At 38.6% G+C, this 19,769-nt stretch overlaps 1 protein-coding gene and 1 long non-coding RNA gene across 2 annotated transcripts in view; one reads left to right on the forward strand and one right to left on the reverse strand.

Moving 5' to 3' along the window:
- LOC147364281 (uncharacterized) overlaps window positions 1-19,769 on the reverse strand; it is a 121,594-nt gene that overhangs the window by 68,139 nt on the left and 33,686 nt on the right. The window lies entirely within an intron of this gene.
- Window positions 4,428-19,769, forward strand: part of CCDC198 (coiled-coil domain containing 198) — a 33,896-nt gene continuing 18,554 nt past the window's right edge. The window contains 2 exon segments of the mRNA XM_086320533.1: window positions 4,428-5,414; window positions 8,428-8,510. Coding sequence (XP_086176659.1) covers window positions 5,192-5,414; window positions 8,428-8,510 — 306 coding nt within the window. The 5' untranslated portion in view covers window positions 4,428-5,191.

Raw genomic sequence — 19,769 nt, forward strand, 5'->3', positions numbered from 1 at the left:
AGGTAGGCATAGAAGAGGGTGGCAGAGGATGAGATAGCTGGTTAGCATCACCGACTCAATGGACACAAGTTTGAGAAAATTCCAGGAGATGGTGAAGGACAGGGAAGCATGGTGTGCTGCAGTCCATGGGGTCACAAAGAGTCAGACACAACTTAGTGACTGAACAACAACAACAACAAATAATGTTTTTAGTAGACATTTGTAAAAGCAATAATTTTGCCTTGGGAGAAAAATGCATATTATTCAATTTAGGTCTAAATCTTGAGTGACTGTTTAAACCAGATAGAGACCATGAATCAAAGATTAAATTTCAGTGTAAATTCTTGAGACAAACATCTATGGATTAACAGAGTTAAAATGTAATCTTGTTTCAAGGAAAGAAGGAAGGAAGGAGAGAAAAAAGTTTTTCTAAAGATGTCTTAAAAAGGGTTATTATAACCAAAAGTTGATATTCTCCCAATTAGAGATGAAATATACAAAAATTCTTTGCCCTAAGTTAAGTCCATTCAGTCAGTTCAGTCACTCAGTTTTGTCTCTTTGTGAACCCATGGACTGCAGCACGCCAGGCTTCCCTGTCCATCACCAACTCCCCGAGCTTGCTTAAGCTCATGTCCATTGAGTCAGTGATGACATCCAACCATCTTATCCTCTGTTATCCCCTTTCCCTCCTGCCTTCAATCTTTTCCAGTATAGGGTCTTTTCCAATGAGTCAGTTCTTCACATCAGGTGGCCAAAGTATTGAAGCTTCAGCATCAGTCCTTCCAACTAATATTCAGGACTATTTCATCCTATTTCCTTTAGAATGGACTGGTTGGATCTCCTTGCAGTCCAAGGGACTCTCAAGAGTCTTCTCCAAAACCACAGTTCAAAAGCATCAATTCTTCGGCACTCAGTTGTCTTTATGGTCCAACTGTCACATCCATACATGACTACTGGAAAAACCACAGCTTTGACTATATGGACATCTGTCAGCAAAGTAACGTCTCTGCTTTTAATATGCTATCTAGGTTTTTTCTTCCAAGGAGCAAAAATCTTTTAATTCCATGGCTGCGGTAAGAAACTCACACACTGGCTGTCTTCAGAGTAGCAGGAATGTGATGGTTTGGTTTTAGCATTTAATTCAGCGATGCAGTTGCAGACTGCATTTAAAGTGTAGAGATATAAATTTGATCCAACTGATCTCATTTAACAGTTTATACAAGAAGCCTCAATTCACATTTTCTCCATTGGCTTTGCTTTAGCACTTTCAAATTGAGTAGTTCTGTTTGGACTCTCACCCTCACACCCAATATATGGATAAATATAGAGAGAAATAATCAATGGGAGGAAAACTAAGATTTGGGTCATATAACAACTCTGCTTAGTTGGCATCCAAACACATAATTCACATGGCTGAAAAAGCCCCCATGATTGCTTATCCATTACACACCAATTGCTGAAAAGGCTATAACTTTATCAAATGCATAGTTCAGGAATCCTGTAAGCATTTAGTATTTAAATCCCACTTACTGAAAGGCCAATGCATAGTAAGTAATCCATGTGTGAAATTAAATCCAACCCTAAGGAATATTTACATACATGTTGTTTTTAATCCTGTCTGAAGCCTTTCCAAGAAAATACTATGCTGAAGGATCAAAAGGCAATTTAACCAACCTGACTCCAAACTGCCAACCTCCTATTCCAAGGAATATCACATTAGCAATCACCATCTGCTTCAATAGAAAACATCCAAATAGATATGCCCATAGCCCACTTAAAAAAGAAGTTCATTTATCCAATATTAGGTTGCAGAAATTTTAAAATTACTACTCATGACTATAAAGATCCATTGAGCATTTGCATGCTTTTCTATTTGTATCTGCTTAGAGTCTATTGCTACTGCAGTCACCACTTCTTTTTGATTCACACAGTACCGAGTGGGCTACCTGCTGGAAATCTGCCTTTCTTCATGGCAGCCTCTTAACCTCCAAGAGTCATTTTACTAAAGGAGTTGGGGAGGGCCAAGAGAGTGTGGATGACCCTGGGAAGTTTGTCAAAACTATGGCAAGAGCTATCAAATCACAATCCCACAAAGGTAGGTAATGTCACCACACAAGTAAAAGGGAAAAAAAGCTCTAGTCTTGCTGACTCTGATGAGATACTGTCATGCAAATTGGGCTGGAAAAGACTGTAAGGAAACTTAGAAGGCACCTAACCTGCTCTGTTACCCAACTCAGCCCTCTGTATTCAAAGGCAAAATTGTCTCTTATTAGACAAGAGGAACGGAGAAGGCAATGGCACCCCATTCCAGCACTCTTGCCTGGAAAATCCATGGACGGAGGAGCCTGGTAGGCTGCTGTCCATGGGGTCGCTAAGAGTTGGACACGACTAAGCGACTTCACTTTCACTTTTTACTTTCATGCATTGGAGAAGGAAATGGCAACCCACTCTAGTGTTCTTGCCTGGAGAATCCCAGGGATGGTGGAGCCTGGTGGGCTGCTTCTACGGGGTCGCACAGAGTCGGACACGACTGAAGCGACGTAGCAGCAGCAGCAAAGAGGAAAATCCACCTATCTCCTCTGAGTGTGCATTGAGTTTCTATAGAATTTAAATCCACTCAACAAGATTCCTTAACAGTTTTGCCCAAGTTGAGAGCGAACCAAAAACAAAAGCAGAGATTTCTGGCTGCAAAAAACAGCTTTGCAGCATTTGCTTTCCTTTTCTTCCTGCCTTTGGATCTAAAGGATGAAGCACAGGTGAGAAGCAGGGCTAACAAGTGCATGGCTCACACCACACCCTGCGTTCAGAGATTCCAGCACTGGGAGCCTATGCAAGGAAGCTGCCTGGGGGCTGCATGGTCAGACTGTCTATGGAGCTGCTCCAAGTTGCAACTTCCATCCCTCACATGTGGAAATGGTACACCTAGCTCTTGATCCCTACTCCTCTCCATCTCCTCCAGCACCTCACCATCTTTTCTCTTCTCTGTGCCCTCTGTCTTAATAAAGTTTTCTCTGGGCATTATCTTCAGATTTAGAAAAGTTTAACCCCTTCTCTGCTTTATCCTACAAATTTATAAACTTGGATTCTCATTTCATATTCATAAATTTTTAGTACTACATATAATATACACTATTTTTATCATCTTTACACACTATCATTGGCTATTCATAACCAGTCTTGAACTGGGGAAGGGTCATTATATATAAAGTATCACTGATAGTCTGAGGAGTGGACAAGGTTTTGTGAATGAGAGTTTTTGTTTTCCAAATCTCATCATTAAGAAATCATATCCTATATATAAAACTCTATAGGTGAGGTCAAATTCTCCTTTTCCTCTTTTAATGAAATTGAAACTATTTTCACTATCATTCTAAGAAAAAGCATATGATAACTTTTAAAATAATAGATATAAAGCATCCTTGTTTCCTCAGTTAAATGGGTGCGTGCACACTCAATTGTGTCTGACTCTTTGGGACCCCCTGGATTGTAGCCCACCATTTTCTTCTGTCCAAGGAATTATAAACTCCTTTAGACAGGACTAAGTCTACTTTAATGGTTTCTGATCAATGAGTGATAAAGATATGGGCTAATGCTTACTTCAAATCTGCTATATGTCAGGTACTATTCTAAGAGCTATAAATTAACTCATTGCTCATGATGCATTTCTATTAACTCCATTTTACAGATGAGAAAACTCAGGCATGGAATGGTTAAGTAATCTGCATGAGTTACAAAACTTGGAAGTAGTTAATGATAAATGGAAATAAACATGGCAGGAATCTTCATTTCTTTCATTATTTCCTGAGCAGCTAACCAACTTCCTCACATTCTCTACAGATATCTCAAAAGTAAACAACAGTAAATCAAAAAAATGAGAACTAAATGGTTCTCACTGGTCCAGATCCATGAAGTCCAGAGTTTCCAGTATAATTTCTAGTTCGTTAGCTTGCAATACTTTCCCTTGCTTTTAGAAATACTTAAACTAATTGTGTCCAAAAATAAACCTGACTAGATACTGTTCAACTATTTTAACCTTTATAATTAGTTTCTAGTTACCAAAAGTATTATTTGCAGATACTATTAATATATGATTCTCACTTACAAGTATTTCTGCCACAGAGAGGATTGTGTATAAAACACAAAGGGAGAAAATTAAACTCAGATTTCTTTTTCGATGAACTCTATTGGCTTGTAAGAATTTCCAAACCTATGTTAGCCTCTTAGCAGATGACTTTTGCAAAAGTAAAAAAAATACATACCTTTGAACTTCTCTGTATCCCTGTAGGGATGTGATGAAAACATAAATAATCTATGCTCATGGACAATTAGAAACTGAAAGTGAGTTCTGCTTCTACATATAAAGAAAGAATAAAATAAAAATCACCCATAATCCCATCATTCAAGAATCACTATTCAACATTTCAGCACATTTATCTTCAGTCTTTTTTTTTTTCAATTTTTTTTAAACAAAACAAATAGGCTATCTTTGAGTTTGCTTTTTTGTCATCATTGTTGTTGTTTCTAACATATCTTTGTCTTTTGCTTGAACTATTCAAGAAGTTTGTCCCCTCATTCCCAGGATTAAAGTGCTATTGTCTCCCTACCCTTCTGTAATGTATTCATCTCCTTCAAAGGCAATTCAAATTATTGACAGAAAAATCATTTTAGTTATTCTGCTGTTTCCTATTTGGAAGATAAATTCTTCAATTAAAGTTAAGGATTAACAAAGCCCTAGGTGATTAGCTCCCAACATTTCCAAAGGGGACTTAGCTCTTCTCAGTTGGTAATTCTTACAGATGATGGCTAAAGGTATGCACAATGAAAGGGTCAAATTGAGGTTCTCTGAACCTCTGCTCTCTATTTCTGTTAATGGCCTTCCTGGTGTTAGAGATTTGTTTAATGATCAATAGTGGTTTCTCTTCCTACCACTGAGTGTTTCAGAAAGTAGCATAACCAAGTCAATGTTTAACTGGATTCTTTGGGTCTGAAATGGCCAAGTAGGAGTTGAAGGGAAGTCTCCATAGAAACCAACCTCCCAGGAAGTGGCCAAAGGATTAGTGTGAAGTGAAATAAAGCCACACAGATGTCACGAAGGGAGGAAATACTTTGGAGCTGGGCTGGGCTAACTTCAGAAGTTCCTTGATTAAAATAAGCCACTTTAAAGGCCCCAAACCACCAACCTCATGGTTTTATGGAGTGTCTTTAATGTGAAATGGGCCTGAGTCACTCTAAGCCTCACCCAAGGGTGACCAAGGTAGTACCTTTGCAAAACAAAGAGGAAGAGACTCCCTTGGCTGGCCCTGTGGACTTTGCATTCACTCAGAATCTGGAAGAAAACAGTTTATATTCATTTGCAAGACTGCAGGACCGGAATAAAGCTTTAGAAGGGCAGTTGCCGCCTCTACGAGAGACCTGGTATGGAAGATATTCTGAAGGTAAATGTAAAACCCAGCAAGAAATTTGTGGAGAGCTACTGATAGATTAACCTGTCTACATCTATAATCTATGAAGTTTCTTAATTGTTGAAATATAAAAGAACATTTGTCAACAGGAGGTAATGTTTGTCTATTTTAAGTATTCTGGGCACGTTAGAATAGGTGTGTGAACTGGGAACTAAGGGTTTTTCATCATCCCACACGAGAAGGAAATAATCATTTTGTGTCAGCTTGGTTTATAGTCCTTTTGATATTTATACCTAGCTTTGCCAGGCAATTAAAATTCTTTTCCAATAGACCTTAGATGTGACAAATACTGTTTCATTCCACTTAAATGAGATGACTATGAGTCAAATTTATAGTCAGAAAGTACAATGGTAGATGCTAGGGGCCAGGGGGCAGAGAAGGTAATGGCATCCCACTCCAGTACTCTTGCCTGGAAAATCCCATGGACGGAGGAGGCTGGTGGGCTGCAGTCCATGGGGTCGCTAGGAGTCGGACACAACTGAGCAATTTCACTTTCACTTTTCACTTTCACGCATTGGAGAAGGAAATGGCAACCCACTCCAGTGTTCTTGCCTGGAGAATCCCAGGGACAGGGGAGCCTGGTGGGTTGCTGTCTATGGGGTCGCACAGAGTCGGACACGACTGAAGTGACTTAGCAGCAGCAGGGGCCAGGAGGAGAGGTGGGAATGGGGAATTAGTGTTTAATGGGTCAGAGTTTCAGTCTAGGAAAGTGAAAAGTTTGGGAGATGGATGATGGTGAGAGTTGCACAACAATGTGAATGTACTGATCTGCATAAATATGGTTTGTATAAATATAGTTAAATATGACTAAAAGAGTATGTTTTATATTATATGACTTTTACCACAATAAAAAAATTAAACCAGTTCCACAGATAAAAATGTGATTATGATAATCATGCATTTCAGTTGGATTTTAAATGTAAATCAATCTCTCCAGTACCATTTCATGCATCAGGCTTTGTTGTTTTGAAAGCAGTACTATAGAAGTGAATCCATTCTGATGTGCAATTGGAAACCACTTCAATCTGAACTCATTTATTGCAGTACAGATGAGTGGATGGGGCACCCTCTCCCCAACCCCTGATTCTTCATGATCATCTGCAGAACTAAGAGAATTTTTCCCATTATGATGGGAAGATCCAAGCCAGAAAGGGCTATAAATTCTCCTGTGGCATTTTACAAGATATAAAATATTTTATGACAATCATGATGATACTTAAACAGATGATACTTAGACATTCTAACCTGGGAAGAGATACATGCATATATACATATGTATATGTGATATATATACACACATACACACATATGTACATTATTTTTTTCTTTTCTTCACATTCTGTATTATTAACACAAGTAAGTTGCTATTATTGGCCAGGATATATATATTCTGTGTGTGTGTATATATATACGCATTCCTTTTCAGTATCTAGTAAGTCTTAGATCTAGACCGAGTACTAGTACTAGGTAGGTATCTAGACCTAGTACCTAGATCTAGAATGATCTTCATGGCTACTTTCTATAGAACTGATAACCTTTGACTGGTTCTATATAGCCTTTTGTTGTTGTTTGACTTTCTAAGCATGTTAGTAGGAATATTCTTCTTAGACTCATTGAATAATTCATTTTTTATCTAAACCTTCCATCTAGAGTTTTAAGATTTTGATAACCAAAGGGTAAAAGCTGATTCTAATGTGCTAGAGTCTAACTTGGAAATATTCTTATTTTTGAAATCGCAAAACCACATTAATAATAAATAACAATGGGATGGCAAGCATTCTGAACACTATTTCAAGAGACCCACATTGTAACCCCATCTTCACCAAATACCAAATAGTATGACTTTAGGCAAGTTGCTTCATTAATTTTCTTCACCTGTAAATCAAAGGTAAAAGTAACACATGCCTATACCACTTCAGGAGAAGCAAATTAAATAATAGGGTGATATTACCCAAATCATAGCATAAAAATAAGGTGTAGTCACATTGCTGAAATATATTTTGCTGAAAATATTTACATTTTAAAATCCAACATGTTTTGGGTCTTGCTTGATATCCTGGTATTCTTGAAAGAAAAGGTCATAGAGATATTCTTCAGGTGATCATTCAAATGTTTTAAGGATAGAAACACATAATTACCCAGGAATTTTTCCATTTAAAATGCAAAGTGGGACTACAGGATAGTCTGCACAACAATCTCAACATCAGAATGCATCCAGATTGTTATGAGGAAAGGACAAGGAGGTCATTCACGTAGCATTGGTTATGGTAGTAGTCCCAAGGGCCCAGGCTAATCAAACTGAAAAATGAAATCCACATGGATCTGTTGAGCTTCTCTGTTTCCTAATGAGCTTCTCTGGTTCATTAACACTGTAGCCCTGGGTTATTTCATCAAGAAGAATATTGATATATTGTATTAGAGAGGCAACTTGTGGGAATTTATTTCCCTACTTGCAGTGGGAAAGTGGATTATTCAATTGGGAACATTCAATGATAAGCATTGCATATTCCTATTACACACTCAAGTTCCATTTCTTTATCACCTCTCTAATACCTATCCATCTATTAATCTATTATACCTGAAAAGAGAATTTATTTTCACTTCTTAAAGTTATGGTTTTTTTCTGATTTCTATTTATTTGGGAGGGATTTCATAAAATTAAAACAAATCAATGTTTCTATTTTCCATGTCTGAATAACATTTCTAGTCAATACATTGTTAAATGTGCAATTATTCCTTTAAATATTAATCGGGGAGGAAATGAGGAAAGCAGAAATTAAATCCTGAATCTAGGCTAATATTCTATCATTTGCCATTATGTGGGCCCCTGCTTTATATTTTTCGTCTTCACATTCAGCCTATTGGTTAGATATACAGAACTAAAGATACAAAATGGCGTTAACAGAGTCTAATAACTAATGATGAATTTAATGTCACAGGAAATTGCTTTTAATGGTTTGTTTTTGTTTCTCTCCAACCCTTCAAGGGCCGAGGGCCATGTATTTTGACTTCCCACTGGAACAGCAAGAAACAAGTATTATTAAAAGGCATCCACCCCGAAGACTTCAAGTAAGATGCATTTAAAAGGCTTCATAAGGAATTTCTTGGATTTAATGGTAATATCCCTTTTTAACTATAATCATATAAGAGGGATATTGACAATGACTAAGCTAATGAGAATGATGGTGTTATTAAAGAGAATGCTGTCAATGTAAACCATATTTCTTTAGGATTTCCTTTTGTAATGATTTCACTTTTAAGACCACCACCAATGGAAGCAGGTATAGTACCAAAGATATAGGTATGAAGGGACACAAAGGATCTGAATCTTGCACTGATTAATTGAATGACTGTGGGGCAATCATGGTAACATATAACAGTAACAACTACTATAACTAATTACCACCTATACAAGTCTGTTACACTCTAAGCAACAATGATCTTGTCATTCATTTAATTTTCATACCCCTCAATAAGAAAGGAAGGATTATCCTTGTTTTATACATGTGCTTCAGAGAGTTAAGTAACTTGCCCAAGGACAGCAGGGGCCACATATCAACCAGGCCTCCAAAGCCTGTGCTCTTAACCATTGGCATAGATGATCTCTACAGTCCTTCTATCCCTAACCTTTCATCATTCGAAATGTTTAGTTAACGAAATTGAGAACACTGAATTTAAGGCTTCCTAGGTGGAGAAGGCAACGGCACCCCACTCCAGTACTTTTGCCTGGAAAATCCCATGGACAGAGAAGCCTGGTAGGCTGCAGTCCATGGGGTCGCGAAGAGCTGGACACGATTGAGTGACTTCACTTTCACTTTTCACTTTCATGCACTGGAGAAGGAAATGGCAACCCACTCCAGCGTTCTTGCCTGGAGAATCCCAAGGATGGCGGATGCTGTGGGCTGCCATTTATGGGGTCGCGCAGAGTTGGATACAACTGTAGCAACTTAGCAGCAGCAGCAGGTGGCACTAGCAGTAAAGAACCCACCTGCCAGTGCGGGAGATGTAAGAGACAAAGGTTAGATCCCTGGGTCCAAAAGATGCCCTGGGGGAGGGCATGGCAACCCACTCCAGTATTCCTGCCTGGAGAATCCCATGGACAGAGGAAGCTGGCGGATTATAGTCCATAGGGTCACAAAGAGTCAGACAAGACTGAAGCGACTTTAACACACTGATTTCAAGGCAGCAAAGCAGGAGTTTTAAATGCATCACCTTAATAAATATTTAATGAATTCCCTGTAGAGACCTATAAATTTTAAGAACCCTCATCCTAGAAAGGGAAAGAGATCCATCTGAATGGGTCCTCTGAAGTGAGCATCAGCTAAAAGGAGGGTTTGGAGCTCTCTTGTGAGCAGGATCTATCACTGATATTTGAAAAATGGAATTGGAATCAAACCCCACCTGCTACACAACTCAGTCAGGGGTATCTGAGCTCATTTGTTGGGGATTATTTCTATTTAAGTTGGTTTTTATTTACCTGTCTTCTCCAGAAGCTCACAATCATTATTTGAGTGATTATAGCTTTTGGTTACCAAAAAAGGAGGATCTTTTCCCAAAATATTAGAAACCTAAAAATATTGTTTAGTCAATGGAAAATAAAGTGCAATTCTATCAAGTTGATATATAATTTTTAACATTTTGAGCCTATCTCTACCTAAAGTGCTAATTTTAAAACTTACATTTTGTTTCTAAATCATTATAAATCAAAGGCTTCCTTTCAAAGAAGCTCATTTTATATGTTCCTGTGAAGCCTCTAAGCTGAATAACTCAAAAAGAAGATTACTACTATAAACAGTGAAAAACATTTGTGTAGGAGTTTATAGTCCACAGAGTCCTTTTTTATATCTATCAACCATAAATAAGCTAAAGGCAGGCTTTGACTTTCTCAAGTCAATCAAACTCAAAAAGAAATTTGGTATTTCAGAGTCAAAGACTGCCTCCCCATATCCCAACCAACCACCTTAAAAATGAAGAATCAAAATGAATTATTTGAGCATACAAACTACATTCAGTCTTATATCTTAAGTCACTAACACAGTATGTATCCCTTGAAAGTTTATGAATAAATGAATTAATGGACAGATGAATGAATGAAACCCATTATCCTGGTGAGACTTCCCAGGTGGCTTTAGTGGTGAAGAACCTGCCTGTGAATGCAGGAGACAGAGATGCGGGTTCGACCCTGGGTCGGCAAGATGCCCTGGAGATGGAAATGGCAACCCACTCCAGTAGTCTTGTCTGGAGAGCCCCAGGGACAGTCTACAGTTCATGGGGTTGCAAAGAGTCAGATATAACTGAAGTGAATTAGCACACACAGCACATCCCTACTGGGAAAAAAAAAAAAGTGACCTCCCTACAATTTCATATCTGTAGCATCACTGTACTGGAAGTCAAATGGACTAGCCAAAGCAACCAATGTGATAATTTATAATGATATAGGAGTTTTTTTTTTAATGAACTCAAAAGTTGGGAGGCATCTAGACTTCAGGGAAGAGCTATGTCTTAGAACCTGAAAGGCAGAAGAACTCGCTCTCTGTGCATCCGCTTTCTCTCTCCTTGCTGGTCGACTTTCTCTAGTCCTCAAGACTATTTGGTGAAATTTGGCCACATTGAATTTGCATCTCATAATTCTAGTCAAACAGACAAACTTGTCTAGCCCTCTTGGCTCTAATTCCAAATTCCTGGGAGATTTTTAAAATAGTATTGGCTCAGCTTTCCTCGTGATTCTAGCTCTGTTCCAATGAGCTATGACCAAAGAATATGCTCATACAGTAGAAGTGTGAGCAGGGGAGCCTCCCTTCCTCCCACCAATTACCACTCCATGTAGATTATAGAGGCAGCTCCCAGAGAAGAGGGAAATCACTGGGAACTTGGCAGACACTCCCAAAGATATCAACTATAATTATCTTCACAAATGAGGCTCAGCACATTTTCCACCACAAATGGATTTTTGAGAGAATAATAAATGCTAGGTTCCCATGACATGCTAATTAATAGCCTAATCCCTGCCAAAGAAAATTATAAAAGTATTTTTAATTATTAAACCAAATCTAATTGCAACCTAAATAATTTGAGTTCCATATTTGGCACACTCCACTTTCTGAACATCTAATAACTCCTCAAGTAAAGAGCAGGTCTTGAACTAAGGTTCTCCAGCTCGGAGATGCTGAGATCTGAGAAGCTCTGCCAGGGAGCCCTGACTCAAATGTATCTGCCCCATGTTGAAGAGGTGATCATCACTAACCTTTCTGAGAGATTCACCTTCTCATCCAACCATCTCGGGTCCAGCCTAAGGTGGAAATGGTCTTCCACCCCTACCCCATATAGAGTTTCCTCAAATGATCTCCTTGGATGACTCCTTCATGTCCAATAAAGTTTAGCTGCTCAGTCATGGCCAACTCTTTTTGACTCATGGACTGTGGCCAGCCAGGCTCCTCTATCCATAGAATTCTCCAGGCAAGAATACTGGAGTGGTTGCCATTCCCTTCTCCAGGAGATTTTCTTGACTCTGGGATCAAACCTAGATCTCCTGCATAGCAGGCAGATTCTCAAAGATTTGCTTAAATCTCACTTTTCCTTTAAGGCTTACATGACAACCTATTGACAACTGCAGCTCTTACTCTTGACACTCCTGATTCCCTTGACTCTTCACTGTTTTTTCCTCTGGAGCACTTATTTCCATCTAACACACTAAGCAATTTGCTTACATATTAGGTTCATTGTGTGTTTTTTCCACCACCTCCCAATCCCTCAAATTCCACCCCAGTGCTAGAGTATAATCTTCACAGAGGCAGGGAATTTTGTCTGCTGTCTTCGCTACACATCTAAGTGCCTAGAGCAGTAGCTAGCACATAAATGGTGATTTATAAGTATGCATTAATCAATGTTGAAAGAATGAATGGAGAGGAGAGAAAGATGAGCATCAACCTGGATAATTCATTACACTGTTTGAGGTCTTAGACAATTTGTCACAAACTTATTCTCTCTCAACGTTTCTAATCCTTTGCCCATTTTCTATAGTCTCCTTCTTTGATGGGTGAGAGTTCCTTGTATGCTTTAGATCCAGCCCTTTGTTACTTATGTGTGTTGCAAGTATCTTCTGTCTATGGTTTGCCTTTTCATTTTGTGTGCATGTGTGTGCTTGTGTGTACACAAAGAGTTTGATGTTGTCACATTTCTCAATCTTTATCTCTGTTTTCTATCTCATATTTTGTCAAAGAAATTTTTAAATTCCCCAAGTTCATAAGAATATTTTTATTTCTAAAATTTATAATCTTTAACTTTTCACATTTAGGTCCTAATCCATCTATTTAAGATGGATTAAATTAATTAATCCATTAAATTCAGGTGTGAAGTTGGAATCTGATCTTATGTTTTTTTCCATTTGATGAGTCTCTTGTCCCAGAACTGCTTATGGAATCATCCTTTGTGACCATTGATTTGAAATGTTACTTCTGTCATATATCTGACATCCATAGCTCAGTGAGTCTGTTTCTGAGTCCTCTCTTCTGTTGAACTGGCCTATTTATGTATCCACAGGAATTCTTCTCTATGTACCTTTAAGCTAAGTCTTAATATCTAGGATGGCAAGTTGCTTTGCCTTTTTCTTCTTCAGAATTGTCTTTGCGATTTACAGTCCTTTGCTCTTCCATGTAAAGTTTGGTTCTTCCTGTCAAGTTCCACAAAAAACCTTTTCAGCATTCTGATTGGAATGCATCCATGGAATAATCTGGGGGAAATTAACCACATTTACAATATCGTTTTTTAAACCATGAACTTGGTATAAATAATTCACTCAAATTTTCTTTTAGGTCTTTCAATAATATTTCATTTCTCTACAGGGGCCTTGTGTGATGTATTCTTAGGTTTGTTTCTCTACGTCTGTATCAGGGTTCAACCAGAGAAACAGAATCTATAAAAGGAGGTATATATCAAAAGACTTATTACAAGTTACATGATGGTTACATGATTTGGAGGATAATTGACAAGGCAAGGTTAAATCATAGGACAGGCTATCAGAAAGGGTAGATTGGAATTGCAGGGCATCAGCTGAAGCTGCTAACCACAAGTAGAATTTCCTCTTCTTCAGGAAAACCTCAGCTTTGCTCTTAAGGCCTTCCAATTGATTGAATCAGGCCCACCCAGATTATCTAAAATAATCTCCCAAGGTTGTGTGGTAGTTTAGTCACTAAGTCATGTCCAACTCTTGTGACCCCACGGACTGTAACCCACCAGTCTCCTCTGTCCATGGGGTTCTCCAGGCTAGAGTACTGGAGTGGGTTGCCATTTCCCTCTCCAGGGGATCTTCCTGACCCAGAGATTGAGCCCCGGTCTCCTGCACTGCAGGCAGTTTTTTAACTGAGCTACCAGGGAAGCCCCTTAATCTTTTTTACTTAAAGTCAACTGATTACTGACTTTAATTGAATCTGCAAAAGAATTTCACAGGAGCTCCTAGATTACTGTTTGAATAACTGTACACTGTAACCTAACCAAGCTGACACATACAACTACAACTGGCCATCAAAATATCTCATTTGGTTTTTCTATCCTACTATGAATGAGGTATTTTTCCCATTTAATTTTCTAAAAGATTATTGGTGAATAAGAAAGCTAATCATGTTTATATATTAAATTTTGAGTTCCACAACTTGATGGAAATACCTTGGTAATTCTAATTGTCTATAGATTCTTTCTGATTTTCTACACAGACAATATGTTCTATAAACAAGAATAATTTTTTCTATTTCTCCCCAATTGTGCCTCATACAGATTTTCTTGACTTTTGCAATGAATAAAACTTCCCTTGCAATGCTGAACCCAAGCAGTAATAATGGACATACCTTGCCTTATCCATGTCATTAATGAGACTGATTCTAAAACTAAATACATTTGCAATAGAATTTTGATAGGTGCTTGTCAGAGTCCCCAAAGGATAAAGATAGTATGTTCAAATTAGGGTAAGTCAGGGAAGTTTTCTTTACAAGTAATAGGGTTTCCCCAGTGGCTCAGCAGTAAAGAGTCCACTTGCAATGCAGAAGATTCATAAGAAGTGGATTTGATTCCGGGGTCAAGAAGATCCCCTGGAGGAAGAAATGGCAACCCACTATAGTATTCTTGCCTGAAAAGTCCCATTGACAGAGGAGCCTGTCAGGCCACAGTCCATGGGGTTGCAAAGAGCTGGACATGACTGAGTGACTGAGCACTCAAAAAAACAGCATGGATAAGGGGTGTTGGAGAAGACTCTTGAGAGTCCCTTGGACTGCAAGGAGATCCAACCAGTCCATCCTAAAGGAGATCAGTCCTGGGTGTTCACTGGAAGGACTGATGTTGAAGCTGAAACTCCAATACTTTGGCCACCTGATGTGAAAAGCTGACTCACTGGAAAAGACCCTGTTGCTGGGAAAGATTAAAGGCAGGAGGAGAAGGGGACGACGGAGGATGAGATGGTTGGATGGCATCACTGACTCAATGGACATGAGTTTGGGTAAACTCCAGGAGTTGGTGATGGACATGGAGGTCCATGGGGTCTCAAAGAGTCGGACATGACTGAGCGACTGAACTGAAGGGGAACCAGAGAGGGTATTGCAATAGCCACTAGTGGCAGCTGAGAAGTGGCTATATTTAGCACAAAGGACTTCTAGAACCTAGAAAGGGAGAGTGAGGTAGAGGAAGCTGCTTTGAGAGGAGGGTGGGACACGGCCAAGCCAATATGACTGCAGGGAGGGAGACAGAGGAAGAAATATCCTGACTCCATTCTCTTTCTTCTCTCAGATGTCCTACCAGGGTTCTTTAGTAGCTGACCCAACTGGAAGCCAGAAAGCAGGAGAAACTGCTTACTCTCTTACAGGCAGAGAACAGAGTAATGTGATAAGTGGATCTGAAGAAATAAATAGAAGCTATCTGGCACAATGCTTTTTACTAAATTACCAACATTTCTCTCATTTATCTTACTCCTAGTATGCTGCAAGTTTTTCCCAGGGCTGAGTGTTAAATTTTACTGATGTTTTTATTAAATAATTATTAAATAACCTATTAAAATGATCCTATGGATTTTCTTTTTAACCAGTTGATCTAATATATTACACTAATAGATTTTATGATGTGAACCATGCTTGCCTTCCTGATATAAACCCTACTTGGTCATGAGATGTATACACACACACAGAAATACACTGCTGAATTTTATGTGCTTAGGGTTTTTATATATATTTTCATAAGTGGAATTGTCCTATAATTTCTTTATATATTTTTCCAGTTTTTTTCCCCTCGAGGTTATACTAGTTTTATAAAGTGAATTGATTATCTTTCCCTCTTTTCTGTTCTCTAAAACATTTGATTTAACATAGTTCTTATCTATTCCTTAAAAATTTAATAAAATGGGCCTGGTGTAAAATAGATAGCTAGTATTGTATGTAGCACATGGAGCTCAGCTCGATGCTCTGTGAAGACCTAGAGGTAGGGTGGGAAATGGGGGTGGAAAGCCAAGAGTATGGGGATCAGATCAGATGCTCAGTTGTGTCCGATTCTTTGCGACCCCATGAATCACAGCACGCCAGGCCTGATTCAGGCTTCCCTGGTGGCTTAGTGGTGAAGAATTTGCCTGCCAATGCAGGAGACGTGGGTTCGATCCCTGGAATGAGAAGATCCCCTGGCAGAGGAAATGGCAACCCACTCCAATATTCTTGTCTGGGAAATCTCACGGACAGAGGAGCCTGGCAGGCTACAGTCCATGGGATGGCAAAGAGTCAGACACGACTGAGCGACTAAGCACATATGCATGCAAAACTGATTCACTGTTGTACAGCAGAAATTAAAACAATGTTGTATAGCATCTATACTCCAATAAAAACAAAAAACAGAACTGTGAAACCATCTTTGATCACTTGGAATTTGGTGGAGAAAGAAAGTGAAGTCGTTCAGTCGTGTCCGACTCTTTGCGACCCCATGGACTGTAGCCTACCAGGCTTCTCAGTCCATGGGATTTTCCAGGCAAGAATACTGGAGTGGGTTGACATTTCCTTCTCCAGGACATCTTCCCCACCCAGGGATTGAAACCAGGTCACCCACATTGTAGGCAGACGCTTTACTGTCTGAGCCACCAGGGAAGTCTAGTAACTTAATTAGTAAAAGAATGGTTCTTAGTTGATTTGTTATCTTATTTCTTCCTGATTTAACTTTTTAAATTTATATTTCCCAGAAAACTATCCATTTTTCTAAGCTTTTGAATTTATTGTTATAAAGAATAAAGTCTCAGCTTCTTTATATTCAACTTTTTGATAACACCTGTAAAACAAATCTGGCTTACACTTTGATACAGCCCTTAGACTGGGTAAAGAGGTGAGTACAGCTCAGTCCCTGAGTTTAAACCATGAGCCTGGCTTTACGTTTCCTCCTTATATGAAGCATTTTTTAGGTCTCTTTAGCCTATGGAAATAACTAACAGCCAACAGGAGCCCTAAATGGCTTACGAATTAGCTTCCCCCAAGTTTTCTGTTCTGCTTTCTGATCTAAAGAGGTATTATCTTATATTAAAGCCTGACCACATCTTTTTGGTTTATGTTTTATTTTTCATTGCCAGATATTTGAATCAAAGAATGTTACTGAAATGTGAACTCATTGCAAAGCCTTGACCAGAAATTCCGCCTTGGCCTGATGATTTCTTGCTCCTTTGGACAACTTTACCTTCCTCCTAGAAACTTAAAGAACACATTCTTAAGTCTTGATAACAAACACACTTTATAGTTTCTTCCAGTTGATCCTGCCACCTTTATCTTCGTGCTAGTAAGCAGAAGCAATCATCTCAGGCTGGAACTTGTCAGCAAGCTCTGTGACTTATGCTTGATGTAATCTCCTTTCCTGAATCTCCTTGCTGACATTCCACCACTTATTATCCTGACCATTTGTTTTATTTGAGAAGCTGAATAATCCATAAATCTTTAGACATATCATTTTTTATATCATGAATTTTAAAAAGGCATCATTCTACCAATTCATCAGTAATTCCTCCCATTGTGTTTTCTCTGAAGATGATAAAGTGAAGCTTTATCTTGCTTTCCAGGCAAGGAAAAAGAACATTGATATGAACCCAGAATTCTGAAGCAATTTCATTTGACCAGTTTGTTGGGAGAAGCTAGCTTTCCAACACTTTTTTTTCTGCAGTGCTTCTCAGGCTAAGAGCAGATGATTTAACTGAGGGATCCTATTTGCAATGTTAGCTGCTGCCATCTAGTGCCCTTTGTGGAGAAATGGCATTCTTTAGGTTCTTTTCAAGGCCACAAAGTAATTGCCTAGAAGGAGTACTTAAAGATTACTGTTACTACAGAGCCCCTGTTCGAGTTTCCTGAGCCGTACAGCAAGTTTCCATTGGCTATTTTACATATGGTAACATAAGTTTCCATGTTACTCTTTCCATACATCTCACCCTCTGCTCCCCTCTCCCCATGTCCATAAGTCTATTCTCTATTTCTGTTTCTCCACTGCTGCCCTGAAAATAAATTCTTCAGTACCATTTTTCTAGATTTCCTCTATATGCATTAGAATATGGTATTTATCATTCTGACTCACTTCACTCTGATAGGTTCTAGGTTCATCTACCTCATTAGAACTGACTTGAACACATTCCTTTTTATGGCTGAGTAATATTCCATTGTGTATATGTACCACAACTTCTTTATCCATTCATCTGTCAGTGGGCATCTAGGTTGCTTCCATGTTCTAGCTATTGTGAATAGCGCTGCAGTGAACAATGGGATACATGTGTCTTTTTCAATTTTGGTTTCCTCAGGGTATATGCCTAGGAGTGGGATTGCTGGGTCATATGGTGGTTTTATTCCTAGTTCTTTAAGGAATCTCCATGCCATCTTCCACAGCAGCTGTATACTCCCACCAATGCAAGAGCGTTCCCTTTTCTCCACACCCTCTCTAGCATTTATTGTTCGTAGACTTTTGGATTGGGATGGGGAGGGAGATGGTAAGGAGGTTCAAAAGGAAGGGGATATATGTATATATATGTGTGTGTGTATACATATATCCCTATGGCTGATTCATGTTGAGGTTTGACAGAAAACAAAATTCTGTAAAGCAATTATTCTTCAGTAAAAAACAATTTTTTAAAAAAATTGGAAAGTAAAAAAATATATAGAACTACTACTCAACCATTATCACAACTGTGGATCCAAAGAAAATGAGGCTGAAATCAGAAAAGTCTACAGAGTATATGATTCCAACTAAATGTAAAACTGTGCAGACAACAAAAATATTTGTGGTTGCCAGGGGGTTCAGGGGAGAAAGGAATGGATGGGCAGAGCACAGAGGGTTTTGGGGGATAGTGAAATTACTCTCTATATGATGCTATAATGGATACATGTCATGATACACTTATCCAAACCCAGAGAATGTACATCAAGAGTAAGCCCTAAAGTAAATCACGGACTTTGAGTAATAATGATTGCCCATATAGGCTCACTGATGTAGCACTCTGGGGAGAGACGTCGATAGTACTAAGGTTGTATGTGTTTGGAGACAAGAGTATGGGAACTCTGTACTTTCTGCTCAATTTTGCTATGAACCTATATCTCTCTAAAACATAAATTCTATTAATTAAATATATACATGTAAATAATATATAAAATACATAATATATATACAAATATGTAAAATACATACACATTTGTATCAATATATAAAAATATTTTATATACAAATATATAAAATACATATATACTGTATCAATATATGTATTATATATGTGTGTTTTACATATATGTATATAATTGTATATTTCATTGTATATATGTATCATATCTTGTATATATGTATCATATCTTCTTTATCCATTCCTCTGTTGATGGACATTTAGGTTGCTTCTCTGTCCTAGTTCTTGTAAATAGTGCTGCAATTAATACTGGATGGCATGTATCTTAAAACCATGCTCTTGCAATATGCCCAGAGAAAACACATACACATATATATATGCATATGTATACATACATATATGCTGCTGCTAAGTCACTTCAGTCGTGTTCAACTCTGTGCGACCCCATAGATGGCAGCCCACCAGGCTCCTCCGTCCCTGGGATTCTCCAGGCAAGAACACTGGAGTGGGTTGCCATTTCCTTCTCCAATGCATGAAAATGAAAAGTGAAAGTGAAATCGCTCAGTCGTGTCCGACCCTCAGAGACCCCCAGCCTTCCAGGCTCCTCTGTCCATGGGATTTTCCAGGCAAGAGTACTGGAGTGGGGCGCCAACATACGTATATAAAGAGTTACAAATATTTTACATCCTCAGGGAGACTTGTCCGTTCTCTACTACGGCATCAGTGACCTAGGA

This window comes from Bos grunniens, chromosome 10 (assembly GCF_055505025.1).
Source record: "Bos grunniens cultivar Pamir isolate PY7600 chromosome 10, Bosgru_T2T1.0, whole genome shotgun sequence".
NCBI classification, from domain to species: Eukaryota; Metazoa; Chordata; class Mammalia; order Artiodactyla; family Bovidae; genus Bos; species Bos grunniens.